The 14,509-nt window shown below is 45.2% G+C and overlaps 1 protein-coding gene across 2 annotated transcripts in view; it reads right to left on the bottom strand.

The window, feature by feature from the left end:
- The window catches only part of Slc10a7 (solute carrier family 10 member 7), a 234,269-nt gene that overhangs the window by 33,618 nt on the left and 186,142 nt on the right, over positions 1-14,509 (bottom strand). The window contains exons 8-9 of one of the 2 annotated variants that reach the window (XM_021220146.1): positions 3,480-3,645; positions 2,436-2,487 (exon numbers count right to left, since the gene is read on the bottom strand). In XM_021220146.1, the coding sequence (XP_021075805.1) occupies positions 2,436-2,487; positions 3,480-3,645 (218 nt within the window). Of the gene's footprint in view, positions 1-2,435; positions 2,488-3,479; positions 3,646-11,276; positions 11,420-14,509 lie in introns of those variants that run through there. The other variant, XM_029532633.1, reaches the window with a different exon arrangement.

Raw genomic sequence — 14,509 nt, 5'->3', positions numbered from 1 at the left:
GGCTGTCTTGACTAAGTTAACTGTCTAGAGTAGGGTATGTCTGTGGGGGCTGTCTTGACTAAGTTAACTGTCTAGAGTAGGGTATGTCTGTGGGGCTGTCTTGACTAAGTTAACTGAAGCAGGGAGATCTGCCCACTGTGGGTGGCAGTATTCCCTTGGCAGGAGATTCTGGATTGTGCGTAGAGAACGCTATCTGCGCACTGGCGTGCGTGCACTAACACACTGCTCTCTGCTCTCGCCTGTGGGTGTGATGTGACCAGAGGCTTCCTGACTTCCTGCAGTGCTGGGCCGGAACCTGGAACCCTGAGCCACATAAGCCCTGTCTCACTTGTGCTGCTCAGGCCAGGGTGTTTATCCCAGCAACAGGAAATGAAACCAGGATGGTTCTCAAGGAAATGCTCAGTCCCTAAGGGGATATCTACAAAGTCTGTCACCTGACAGGATCACTAGCTCTGAAAACTACCTCACCACAAGGAACAGCACACATACAGTTTTCTTTATGACTTAATTGCTCTAGGATTTATTCTTACTTCATAAAGCATAACCTCAAATTTAGAAAAATGCTTCAAATTGTAGCGATCAATTCAGTTTGTTTTTTATTGACTCTGAACAATCAGCTAAACTCGCAGACAGGAACCTGGTATGAGGCCCCGACCTCGCCTCTCACAAACGGAGAGGTGGAATGTCAGTTTCCTGTGAGGTCAGACTCCTTCTTGTGAGAACTCACTGTGAACACCTACAGCCCATGGGCCTGGAACCTGATCCGTTGCTCCTCTTCACAGCTAGTGCCTGTCTGGGTCTTCCTCTGCCGCAGTCCACCACATCCTGCTATGTATGTGTGCTAACATTGCTGCTTCTTACAAGAGAGCCTGTCTCTTCCATGAAGACAACTCCACCACTCTTTGGCAGTGCTCGTGTGTATGTGTGTGTGTGTGCACACACACGCACGCACACACTAGAACCAGGGTGCGCATAGGGAGGGCCTCAGTGACAGAGAGAAATGAGAAAGCACTCTAGGAAACAATCAAGATTTTACCTCAACATAAAGCTTAGGTAGAACGGACACACATGGTCTCTCACAGTGGCAAAGCAGACTCACACGGTGAGCTTCATTCTGCTCCTCCCCTTTCTGTTTACATAGACTACCTTCTATTTTTAACTAAGCTTTGGAGGTATTAGAACAATGCTGTGGTCACAGGGACCCAAGTCACTGGAAGTCCTAAGAACCTGGTGGTAGCACCTGTCTTAATCCCAGTACTTGGACGGCAGAGGCAGGAGGATCTCTGTGAGTTTGAAGCCAGGCTGGTCTACAATGTGACTTCCAGAAAAGCCAGGGTACACAGAGAAACCTTGTCTTAAAAACAAACAACCAAAACCAAACCAAAACACCCCCCCCCCCAAAAAAAAAACCCCAAAGCCAAACCAAACCAAACAGCAGCAGCAGCAGCAACAACAACAACAACAATGACAACGCCCCACCACCCAATCAACCAACCAAAACACATAAACAAATGCAAAAAAAGTTGAGGCTAGAAATGTAGTTAGCATGGCATCTGGGACTGGATGAGGGAAGTGGCTTTGGGAGTAGAATCTGTATGACAGACTCAGGTAATTATCTACAAAATAATGACGCTAAGGAGTCCAGCTTGAGGAACTCTGGAGAGGGAGGCTCCAGCAAAAAGAAAAATAGGTGGCGGTGGAGAACCTCGGTGACGCTGAAGTCGGCTTAGTCTGTATAATGAATTCCAGGCCAGCCAGGGCTGCACTGTGAGACCCTGAATGGACGTACAGACAGACAGACAGACAGACAGACAGACAGACACACACACACACACACACACACACACCCCGGGAGGAGGGGGATGTAAGAGCTGTAGAGCTCTACAGATGCCATCTTTTGGTCATAAAATGGCCACTGCACTCAGGAGCTCACAGAAGCTACAATGGCTTGCTTAACATCAAGCCAATAAGATGGTCCAACATGGCAAACCCTAGTGTCAGTTGGACTCAGTGGGTTATAACCCAAAAGTAGAAGGAATGAAAGGGGAGGACATACATGGTCAAGATACAGTGCTTATGTGTATAAATTAGTTAAAAAATAAAGGATTGTCTGTTTAAAGGGGGGAAGAGGAAGTTTCAGAGGAAAAGACTAATTGCATTTTAAATATCTTGCTAAGGCATTGGCAGACGATAGGTACATGGTGAGGACAAACGATCTCGCTGGGACACTGGAGAAAGCCTAGACAGAAGGTCTCCACTTGGACGTGTCAGCTCGTGAGGGAAGTGAAACATGGGCCCGGTCCAGCCCCGCCGGCCATGTCGGCAGTTTGAAAGAGGCAGCATAGAGAAAGCGATCAGCGAGAGTAGGAAATGCAGGACAGCACATGGTCCAGCAGCCACAGAGAGACGCCGACGGGAGACACCGAACCACTTACCGTGTGGAGAAGATGAAAGTCAGAAGCATGAAGCTCAGCTGGACGGAGACTACTGAGGAAAAGACAGAACAAGACACTGGGTGAGTGGTGTCCGGCAGCAGGAGAGGCTCTGGCAGCCTGCTGAGCTCTACCAAATGCCTGTCTGACAGAGGCACAGATGGCTGGACTAAGCTGTTCTCACACACAGATGATGGCATTAGCACTCAGGAAGAGCTAGAACCCTCTCTGACTATCGTAGGTTTAGTGATCTCATTTTCTCATTAAAAGGACTGGCTTAAACCAGGAGCTGAACAGCATAAACATAAACATAATGCGTACCTGGAAACAACTCATCTCCATGGTAAAAGAAGATTATTTGATATTATAGTATTACTAAAAGTCTTGCTTGGAATTAGGATAACTAGAATACAAAGTTGTTTTTAAAGCTTTAAGTAGTTATTGACATTTATAGTCTGCTGCTCCTGAAAAGCGAAGAACCATTTCTTTATAAAATTTCATTAGAAACTATGATGGAAACTTGACATATTATCCAATGGAGCTGAATTATTACACACACACACACACACACACACACACACACACAAAATGACATCACATGTCACAAATCTTTTTGAAATCACGAGAGATCAGACTGAGGGCTGGAGAGATGGCTCAGAGGTTAAGAGCACTGGCTGCTCTTCTAGAGGTCCTGAGTTCAATTCCCAGCAACTACATGGTGGCTCACAACCATCTGTAATGGGATCAGATGCCCTCTTCTGGTGTATCTGAAGATAGCGAGAGCAGGCTGAGTTTAACTTAATTTGGTGACTTATTGAATTGCAGCACAGATGGAACTGAATGCAGGACATATTAGCATATCTCCTATTAGCGGTGGTGGTGCACAAAACATAAAAACAGGTTAAGCTTCAAATGTCAGGCTGATGTCTTTCTAGAGAACACATTGATAAAGTCAAGTCAGTTAGTAAACGTAATGTCAGCTAAGCAGAGAGCATGGAATTGCTTCACAATGCTGTGGGGGAGGCCAGGTGACAGCCTGTGACTTACTTATGAACAGTATGAGGATGAGGCTGAGTTTGTCCAGGTCGATGTTTGGGTTGGAGAAAGTGTCACAGAAGGTGGTGTAGATGATCATGAGCAGCACACTACTGCTGACAACACCGAAAGGCGGCTTCTTTCTCTCCAGCCAGTCCTTGATGTAGCGTCGGACGATCTGAAACACAGAGACCAACAGGTCGCCTCTTCGCTGAGATGGAGGAAGTGGGATTGGGCATCACAAAGTGATTCTGACAGCGCAAAGACAGAATGGGAAGAGAATAATGTGGATGATGGCCACAGTGGATTTCAAAGCTTCCCTGCCTTTCCATTCTTCTTCTGGGGAATTCAGTATTTGTGGTGCAACTTCCACTGGGCGTCCATAATGAGAGTGAATTTTCAAGCGCATTCAAATCCGCCCTTAATCATGCCAAATGCTCTTTGCTAGCTGTCACGGAGACATGCCCATTAAGCCTCCCCCAAGTTTATGTCCTCTGCTGCTGTAATGGATGTGTGTAATTATCACAGTCCCCTTTGCCTCAACAGACAATTCCAAGTGCGACTTTGGGAATCTTAAAAATCTGACATCTTCAAGAATTTCAAGACAGTAGATAATCGAAAGTGATCCATGGAACATATTAATATTTAAAACACTAGCAATGCACCAGAAGTTTTTAATTAAATTATAACTCATGCTTGAAAAGCAAAAGTGCATGTGTTGTGGGAGTTTAAATAATTCACATCTGAATATATAGAGTTTTTTTGTGAATCCAAAGACAAATGCCATTTGTACACTTTTAGAATTCTAAGATTAATACTTAAAAATGAATAAACCTGTACTAACTTTTCTATAAAAGGACTTGTGAAATAAAGGTTACAGTGCAGCACCTTCTGATATAAGACCAAATCATCTATTTCAATCAGAACAGTGTGATACTGGTGACACTGTTGGCTTGGGCGTGCCCATCGGCGTCCTTTCACTGCTGATGGAAGTGGTAAGGTGTCACTAAAAGGGCGTAGTGAAGACATTTTAAGTTTTGATTCACTCACTGTCCTGCATGAATGAATGTGAAATTTCACAACACGCTGAGTTACTAGGGATCCATTAGTAGTAACGAGGTCAGGGAACCTCTGTAAGGTGAAGGGGTTCTACTGGCAACCACCCTGCCATCAAAAAGGCTAAATTTGCAATGGAGCATAGCCTTAAGAATATTAGAAACAAAACAGGCTAAAGTTATCTCTCCTAACCATGGTTGTGTTTTCTGTAGTTTCCAGGGTCAGATTCACTCTGAATATGGCAAATGAAAATTCAAGAAATAAACAATTCACAAACTGTGAATAAATTTCATTATAGCTTATTATTGCAATTATATGTTATTAAGGTTGTAGTTAATCTTTTACTGGGTTAACCTATAGATTAAACCTCATTATATGTACGTGTGTGTGCCCAGTTCCATCCATGGCTTCAGGCTTCCCTCACAGGTTGTCCCCACTGGCAATAACAAGGGACACTGCACTCTCTCAGTCTCGTGGGGAGTGACGTCGGCTCGGGAATGAGTGAACTGCCTGTGTCTAGCTAGGTAAGAGTCTCGGTAGAAAGGTGATCGCTTGGTACCGGGTGCGGGACACGCGGTGCGTGTAAGGGATGAAGGGGGCGAGTATTTCAGTCTGACCAACAACGGTTAGGGGTCTTTAAAACGCAGATCTTATATTAAAGTAATAATTGGCTCACTAAAATACTGATAGGGAAGGAAAGTTCTCAAACTGTTTTGTTTTATTCATTGGTGTTCATTTCTTAGAGTTGAAAATGCACTGTGTGAGATGAGAGCAGCTCTGCCGCCCAGGGTACACAGAACAGGAGTTGTAGGTAACAGTGTGCGAGGCGCCATGGGTGACAGGAAGACCCTTGTTCAAACAGGAAAGGCTACCAAGGGACGTCACTTAGGTCATTTCATAAGATACTATATGACAAATATAGTCTTCCAAGTTTTAATAGCTTTAGAACTAAACAGAAATTAATGACATCTGCGGTAACATTGATTCCTTTTTTTTCCCTTTATTTTTTCCTTTATTTTTTTGAGACAGGGTTTCTCTGTTGCCCTGACTGTCCTGGAACTATCTCTGTAGGCCAGGCTGGCTTTGAACTGACAGAAATCCACCTGCCTCTGCCTCCTGAGTGGGACTGAAGGTGTGTTTCATCAGTACCCAATGGAACATTTACTCTCACTCTAGTACAGAACAGTTAAAAGCTGCCCCCCTCTCTGATCCACATCCCAAATTAAGCATGCTCATCTCTCTCCCCAGCACACCCTGCCTGAGAAGATAAATAAGAACGACTCGGGTGGAGCGTGGAAGCCAAAGCCACCTTACAGCCAAGGCAGATCTCCAGTCATCAATCAACATCATGAGCAGTAATTTGGTTTAGTTAACCTAGTAGTTAGTCTCTTCAGAACTTCATCACAAGCACTTGGTCTTGTGCTAGTGGAGGGTGCTTTCAATATGGCAAGAGAAAAGGGCCCTGGAGCCAGAAGCCTCTTAGCCTAGATAGCCAAGGGTCAATGCCGGATACTTGATTTTGATAAAATCAAGTACACGTCGGGAATGGATGAGCCCACGAGGGCAATGACAACTGTAGAGGAGCACAGCCTGCCAGGAGATCTGTGGGCTCACTGTGGTATCTGGCCACGTCTCCGTAGTCAAGCATTCCATCGTTCTAGCTCCATAGAGCCTCTCCATCTTGCTTTAAATTCAGTTCTGAGAGCAGCCAGTTTTGAACTGTGTAGTGGGAAAGGCAATCGGAGTGAAGAGCAGCTGATGTGCCTCACAGATTCAGTCTGGCCACAGCTCCAGAAAACATCGTTCGTCCTGCAGTCCAGCAACTACTTCTGTCATAGTCACGCCGTGTTTCTGAGAATTTAAAAACTAAAAACTCTCCAGACTTTGGCTGCACTGGCAGTGTTAGTGACCCTACAGGAACCAAGGTTTTGTCAGAGAGACCAGCACATCCTGAGACTGTCCCTGACAGAATTCTCAGAACCAAAGAGAACTCGGCCTGAGGTGGGAAGAGGAGTCCAGGTGAGATGCCAGGTATATCTCTACTTAGAACTTACCCTAACTTCATTTGTCCTCAGCGCTCAGAGAAACTTAGGCATTAAAAATTAACTGACGAGTGTTCATTAACTCGCTCGCTTTTCCCAGTAGAGCAGGGAAGAAAGTCTCCCCCAGGAAGGCTGTCCTTTTATTGTCTCATCCTTAATATTTGGATTTTCGTTATTTTAAATTAAATAGCAGGCAAGACTACAGGAAAATTAAACTTGACTGCACTTCCAATAAGCTGTGCTTCGTATCAGCTGCAGTTTAGAAACCAGTGAAAATGGCCCGTCCTAGGTGAAGAGCGTTGATGGCCAAGATGACATGAGGGCCAACAGTCATCACTGCATTTTCTTAACCTTTTCAGTCAATGTATTTCCCTTTTTCTTTCTACTCTGTCTTTACATGTATAAATTGAGCTTGGGGTGAGAATGTATGATGGATAATTCTTCACGTTAGCCTGAGTTTCGCATTTTATTTTTCTTCATGGTGGTTTCAGGTTCTTTGGTGGTCACCTGCTACTGCTGCGATGAATTCACATATTTCCATAAGGAGGTGGGAGTCTTTACCAACATCCTGTTGAATGGATGTTGTAAGACTGGTGGTGTTAAAGTCAATGTTTATAACACTTTTCTCTTAAAGTGTTTTATTTATTTATTTAGATTTATTTATTATATGTATGTACACTGTCGCTATCTTCAGACACACCAGAAGAGGGCATCGGATCTCATTACGGATGGTTGTGAACCACCATGAGATTGCTGGGATTTGAACTCACAATCCGCCTGCCTCTGCCTCTCGAGTGCTGGGATTAAAGGTGTGCCACCACGCCCGGCTCAGTTGGCGCTCTTAACTGCTGAGCCATCTCTCCAGCCCCTTAAAATGTTTTAGTAAATATTGATTAGGTTTAAAACAATATTAGTATACTTTGAAAATAATGTAATGATAAACTGGAAACACCCATCAGTGGTAACCCATCTAAGAGTGAAAATAAGCATCAGTTGGGAAAATTCACCCTGTTGCTTCATTCCTCTCTCAGACCAATGCTATGGACATCTTGCTGGAAATACAGTTGACAGCACAGGCAAAGAGCCCAGATGATCTGCATCAAAAGTAAGAAGGGACACGGTGAGGAGGATGTGCTCTCCACTTGCTGAGAGAACCCAGTATCAAGTCAGTGTACAGACTGCAACCAGGTTATGCATGACCCCCAATTCTAGTTCTGCTCCTTCCTTTGACATCCTGGGTAATCCTTAACTTCCCTGTGGCTCATCTGTGACCACGGTTGTATAAAAGATGGAGTAACTGGCTGGGCAGGGGTGGTGCACGCCTCCCAGCACTTGGCACTTGGGAGGCAGAGGCAGGTAGATTTCTGAGTTCTGAGTTCGAGGCCAGCCTGGTCTGCAAAGTGAGTTCCAGGACAGCCAGGGCTATACAGAGAAACCCTGTCTTGAAAAACAAAACAAAACAAAACAAAACGGAAAGAAAAAAAAAAGGGGGATGGAGTAACTGCCTAGGCTGAAAACACTGTCCATGGACACAGCCTGTGCAAGGTGAGTGATCCTCATTCTCAATTCTGGTTCTGGGTTGGTGATGTGTTTCACCGTGGACAACACATCCCATCCCACAGGACCATGTGCCAGCAAAACACACACACACACACACACACACACACAAAACTGTGTGAAGCAAAAGAAACATCGAAAACACTTCAGATCCAATTGAACTTCATCCAGCTTCAAGCTGCAACACATCACCAGTGGAAATGCCTGAGAACTCATGATCGACAGACATGCGCTTCACTGTTAACTCATAGAGATGAGGTGGGCTGTAGTGTGCTACTCTGAAAACTAACCAGGGTGATAGAGAATGCTGAAAGGTGATAGGAACTCAGGTTCATTAATGTTCATTCATAAATCATCCTTAGATAACAATGTGTAAGAGGCAGCTGCTACAGCACTTAAAGCCCAGCAAGGAAAAGAGTAAACGCATATAAAGTTTCCTTCCTTACGGTCAGGCAGACAGCACAGGAAGACCAATGCCAGCCTGGCAGATACTCAAGCAAGCCTGGGGACTTCAACCCAAAGCAGGTGTTCCTCGGAGAAAAGACAGGGACAGGAGATTCACTCCGGGAATAGACTTCAAAGTTGAAGTCTGACGCTGTGTTACCACCAGTAAGAGGCTCAGGATGTTCTGCTCAGTTCACATACTTACCCCTTTTATTTTTCCCCAGTTCATTTTGCTTAAGAAATAATGACAGATCTTATTTTAATCTTATTTTCAAAGATTAGTATAACAAATTATAGAGAAGTTTGCTTTTGTAATTTGGCCTTTTCTGTTACAAATGTTGCCATGTATTGGTTTCCTCTGGACAACTCTGGTGAACACTTCCTACAAGGCCCTCGAAGGCCACATGGTACAACTGAGGTGAGTCAGCACAGAGGTAAACGAGGCAGACAGGTCCCTATCTTTGGGGAACTTATACTCTAGTCCAGAGCTGAGTGAAAACAAACAAACAAACAGAAGAAGCAAGAAATGAAACGCATTAAGAGAAGTTTAAATGAGGTAGCTTGATTGTGACTAGTGGCACTGGGCAGCCAGTGGAGGAAGCTGTAGGAGTCTCTAGGGAGGTGGGAAGAGGCCAGGGCCGGGACAAAGGCTCCGGAGAAGGAGAGGGTGCTGGAGAAACAGCAGATATAGAGGAGGACATCAGGGTGCGGTGAGGCTCTAGGGGAGTACCCAGGACAGGGTAGCGGAGACAGTGGAGAGAAAAGGAAAGTTCACACGAAGTGGGGTCGTGCAGAGATTTCGGGTGGCATTTTTAGTTTGATGCCATGGATTTAAAGCATGAGGGGACTATGTGATTGCTGCAGTATGCAGGGAGCTCTGCTGGGAGTCTGTGAAGTAAGTGGAGCTGGCCTGAGGTGAGAAGGTAGAGTGAATGAAGCTCTTGCCTGCGCGGCTGAGATCTAAGCAGTCGGCTGCACTGTACACAGACCAGGTAGGTGGTCAGACACAAATGGGACTGGGCTTTTGTGAAGGGTCTTAAAGGAGTGGAGGGTGGGGCTATGGTGGTAGAGGAGTGCTTTCAGTGCTGGGTCAGAGGGGAAGTGAAGAACGCCGGCCGATGGCAGGCTCTCGAGCTGGAAGAATTGCTGCAGAAGCGATGAGGTAAGCAGCTGGTGCTGGAGACCCGAGCTGGTCCCGACTGGTCCTCACTCACATGAGCCTGCTGTCTGTCTGTCTGGAAGCACGGTCCTGGGCTTTAGGGAAAGAAGCTGCTCCTTAAAATACCGAATTTCCTCCTGTCAGGGCTGTAGTGTACTGTACACTTGTTGGAAGGGTGGCAGCCATCATCATCTGACACAGTCTGTACAACACAGGCTGCTTCTGACAGACGTGGTCCCAGGAGCAGGAGGCCAAGGGAGAGGCCTGTCCACTGCCCCACCCCAGAGGCATTCATCTCTGCTGCAGTCCTCTGGGCTAATAAAGTAATTAATAACTAATAAAGCATTCTCCTATAGGCGGCCCCTCTCTCGCGCTATGGCCTTATAGTTGCCCCTGTCCCCATGGGTTTACAAAGTAAAGGTATTTGAAAAAACGTATCGAATCTGTCCTTACTATTTTTAAACTATTTACACAACACACAAACTCTATTGATTAGATTTTACAAATAATCTTTAGTGGATATGTATATGCCATGCGCAAACACTATGCTATTTTAGACTTGAAATCCCCTGGGTTTTGTTTGTAGGGACTCTGGAGTCAATCCCTTTAGAATTGGAGGGACAATTGGACTCAATTTTCTTTTCAAGATTTGTTTTGCAGGTGACAAGTCACTGTTATCAGTAGCTGCTACATACAGACCTAAAGACATAAGCCTGAACAAATAGCAATCTAGGGGAATGAGTGCTGGGCCCCCTGTGGGTAGGTTCAAAGCTCTCCTGTCAATCTCTTTGTAGAGCTGAAACCCTACTACTGAGCATGGTATTGAATACACCTGTGGGCAACCAAACGCCTATGGAGCTCGGAGCTCACCATGCAGGCCGACTGACACACGGAGCAAATAAAGACAGAAGCACGGAATGAAACTCTGAGGAAGGAATCGTCTCTGCTTCCAGTTCACTGTAGAGCATCATCTCTTCGATAAACAGTGCCAAGCCCACTAAGGGTGAACTGGCACTGAACGTAGGCCAGGGGAGAGAGAACAGGCCACTGCACGTTGGAGAGAGCTCAGGGCAATGAGGCTGCAGGAACCAGCAGCTTTCTGAAAGATCAAGGCAGAAGGTGTGGGGGGCCCATCCAGGCTCACTCAAGAGGACACAGTGTGGCAGAAGTGAAGCCTGTAAGGAGAGGGGTACAAAGGTGCAGGCAGAGGCAGGGTGAGCTAAACTGTGAAATTAAAAAAACTGTGGGTCAACGAGGTGACAACACGGAGCACAGAGACGATCTTAAAAGAGGAACACCACAAGCAGACTCACTGTTAGGGGTCCCGGGGAGGTGCGTGAGTGGACTCACTGTTAGGGGTACCAGAGAGGTGCGTGAGGGGACTCACTGTTAGGGGTACCGGGGAGGTGCGTGAGGGGACTCACTGTTAGGGGTACTGGGAGGTGCGTGAGGGGACTCACTGTTAGGGGTACTGGGAGGTGCGTGAGTGGACTCACTGTTAGGGGTACCGGGAGGTGCGTGAGGGTACTCACTCACTGTTAGGGGTACCGGAGGCAGTGAGATCTGGGGTGGGAACTGGAGGACATTCAGGACAGAGAAACAGGTTCAGGAGGGTGACAGCTTAGACAAGAGATGGCCAGGTATGCTGCCCTCTCTCACACTGGACGGTGTTACAGATGCCAGCTGAGAAGGACCTTGAGGGAGAAAGGGTGGCATTAGTGACATCCTGGATGAAGGTTAAAAATCCAAGGAGTAGGTGGAGGCAAGGTTGACCCATTAGTGCAATGATGGTGACCGCCCACTCTTAAGATCAGAGGATGCAAGTGAGGGACATTCTCCAATCACAGAAAGCTTCGAGAAGTTCTTAAGAGGATGAAATAAAAAGCTACCCATTCTGGATCTGTACACTTCAAAGCCAGACAGGCCCAGTGCTGAGCTGGGGGTGGAGGGAGGACACAGGGCCCCATCCATATTAACCCAGAAGCTATGTCCAATTGACAATTGCTCACAAGGGGAAAATTAGTTTTCTCCAGTGAAGTCTCACTGGGTACACAAACCACATTTAAGGGAGGTCCCACGACAGCCCAGCAGTAGATGGCCAACCGAGCAGTATTTTTTGGAGATGTTCTGTCTCATAATGCTTTGCTCAGGAATTCTTTTTAACTTTACTTGCCTTTTGCTTATCTATTGTGGTTTCCTGATTTGTGTTTTTATGGGTTTTGCGTATGTATATGTGTGTGCATATGGATGAATATGTGTATGCATATGTATATGTATGTGCATATGCATGAGTATGTGTGCATATGCATGAGTATATGTGTTCATATGCATGCGTATATATGTGCATATGCATGAGTATATGTGTGCATATGCATGTGTGTGTATATGCATGTGTATATATGTGCATATGCGTGGGCACATGTGTACATATGCATGTGTATCTGTGCATATGCATGTATATGTATGTGCATATGCATAAGCATGTGTGTGTGTACTGCATGAATATGTGTGTGCATATGCATGAGTATGTCTGTGCATGCCTGTATTTCTTATTCCCTTTTGCTTTGCTTTCCTCTCTGTTTGCCCTGTTTTATTCTGGTTTGTTAGTTTTCAATCGGCCTGCTTGGGTGTGAAGCTGGATGAGTCGGGTGGGAGGCAGGATCTGGGAGATGCTGGAGGGGAACGTCTGATCAGAATGTACTGTTTGATAAAATTTATTTTCAATTAAAAAAAAGCTACTCATACCACTTTTTGACTACCTTTCCTACTTTAATGAATGTTTCACTACTGGGCACAAAGAGGATGAGCAATCTAGTAACCCAATACCCTCTCTGGGTAAAGATTCTTCACATAAATGTGGACAGTACTCTATATATTTAAAGACTGAATTATGTGGACATGCATGTTTTTGTCCATGTGTTAAGCCAAGTATTTATTGTTAATATAGATTTTCCAAGAGTCATTAAGAAAAGAATTATGTGTTCTAAGTTATTATGGGAAGCATGACTGCACACTTATGCTGTTCACAATGGAGAAATGGGGAGAGAGAGGGGTGCTTATGCCTCAATAAGACCAGAGTACACCTCATGGAAACAGAGTTTCCTGATCTCTTTTCATTGACTGAATGATTGATTGATTGATTGATTCATTCATTCATTCTACATACACTTACTGGATGATCCTGTAGCCTGGGAATATAATGGGAAATAAAATAAACATGGTTTCTAAACACATGGAGCTTGCCATGGGGCATGGGAAACAGTCACAAAGCATACAGGATAAACACATATCATGAGAAGGGCTGAGTTGGGAGTTGGCCAGGGTGCTAAGCAGTGAAATGGGGGAGCACCGCACGGTTCCAATGAGAGGTGAGTTCAAGAGTCAGGTGAGCAATCAGCTGGGTGGAAGGTGGGCAGGCGTGTGCTCCATCGGAAGGGATGAGCAGAAACTGAGAAAGGTCCAGGTGAGTCAGGTAAGAAGCGGGGCAGAGGCTACAGAGGCAGCAGGGCATATGTTTATTCAAAATTCTCATTATGTAATTGGCATGGGGGTGTATTTTTCAATTGTTATTTTGTATTTAATGAAGTCATAATCTTTGATTGCTTTTAAATCACCCCAATTACACTAAATTTAGCCTATTTTCTAGTGTAAAATTAATTCTAAAAGTGTCTGTGTCGTGGCTGCTATGGTGTTCTGGATGGATCTATCTGCCCTGTTTGCTACTTCTTTCCTATGCGTGTGAGTGAAGCCAGCCTGAAATGACTGTGAGAAAACATGAAGACTGTCCACTCGGAGGAGTCGGCCAGCCCCAGAGAGTGGCACTAGGGCTGTGGGAGGCTTTGGTGGGAAACGGCTTCCCCTCCCTGCTCCCTTCACCCCTATGCACTTCTTGTATTCAACCTGTCTCAGAATCTTCCGCCAACAGAACCCCACCGAAGACAGCACTAAGCACTATTTGTATGGATGTCATATTTATGGACCATGTTTGAAAGGGTTGCTTCCTATTTGGTATCACAGGCAATGTGGTGGTGGTGGTGGTGGTGGTGATGATGATGATGATGATAACTGACGCCATAGAGTGTTCATTGTGTCACACTATACTGCAAGAACTTTACACCCGTCAATATTTCACAATAATACCTTGAGGTACTGTAATTATAATATTTAATAAATTGTGACTGGCAGCTCGGGATATTAAAATGACTTGCCCAAGGTCATCCAGCAGATGAAAGGTAGAAATAAATTTAAGGTCCGGTTTCTCTTATGGTCTGTGATGAGGAGGCACCCTTGTTGACTACGCCTCTAAGACCAACCACATTCGTTGGTAAACTCTTGTCACCACGATGGTGGCTTCTCCTGCCTCACACCCCCAAATTAACAAATCATCATCAAAGAAGACCCTCATTTTATACACGCATGCTTATAAGTAAGTTATATAACAATCCCATAGGAAGCTCCTATACGAGGGTCCTTGTTCTTAGGAAGAATGGATGATTCTAGAATCCAGCGTGTGTCTGTTGAGTATTCTTGTGTAGCAGAGTGGCTTAATATTGTTAACTGAAAGTTCAAAGATGAAAATGCCAAAACCGGGGGCTGGTGAGATGGCTCAGCGGGTAAGAGCACCGACTGCTCTTCCAAAGGTCCTGAGTTCAAATCCCAGCAACCATATGGTGGCTCACAACCATCCGTAATAAGATCTGGTGCCCTTTTCTGGAGTGTCTGAAGTCAACTACAGTGTAATTACATATAATAAATAAATACATCTTTAAAAAAAAAAATTTAAA

This window comes from Mus pahari, chromosome 20 (genome assembly GCF_900095145.1).
Source record: "Mus pahari chromosome 20, PAHARI_EIJ_v1.1, whole genome shotgun sequence".
Taxonomy (NCBI): domain Eukaryota; kingdom Metazoa; phylum Chordata; class Mammalia; order Rodentia; family Muridae; genus Mus; species Mus pahari.
Note: the sequence above shows the minus strand (reverse complement) of the source record. Positions and strands in the feature narration are given on the sequence as shown.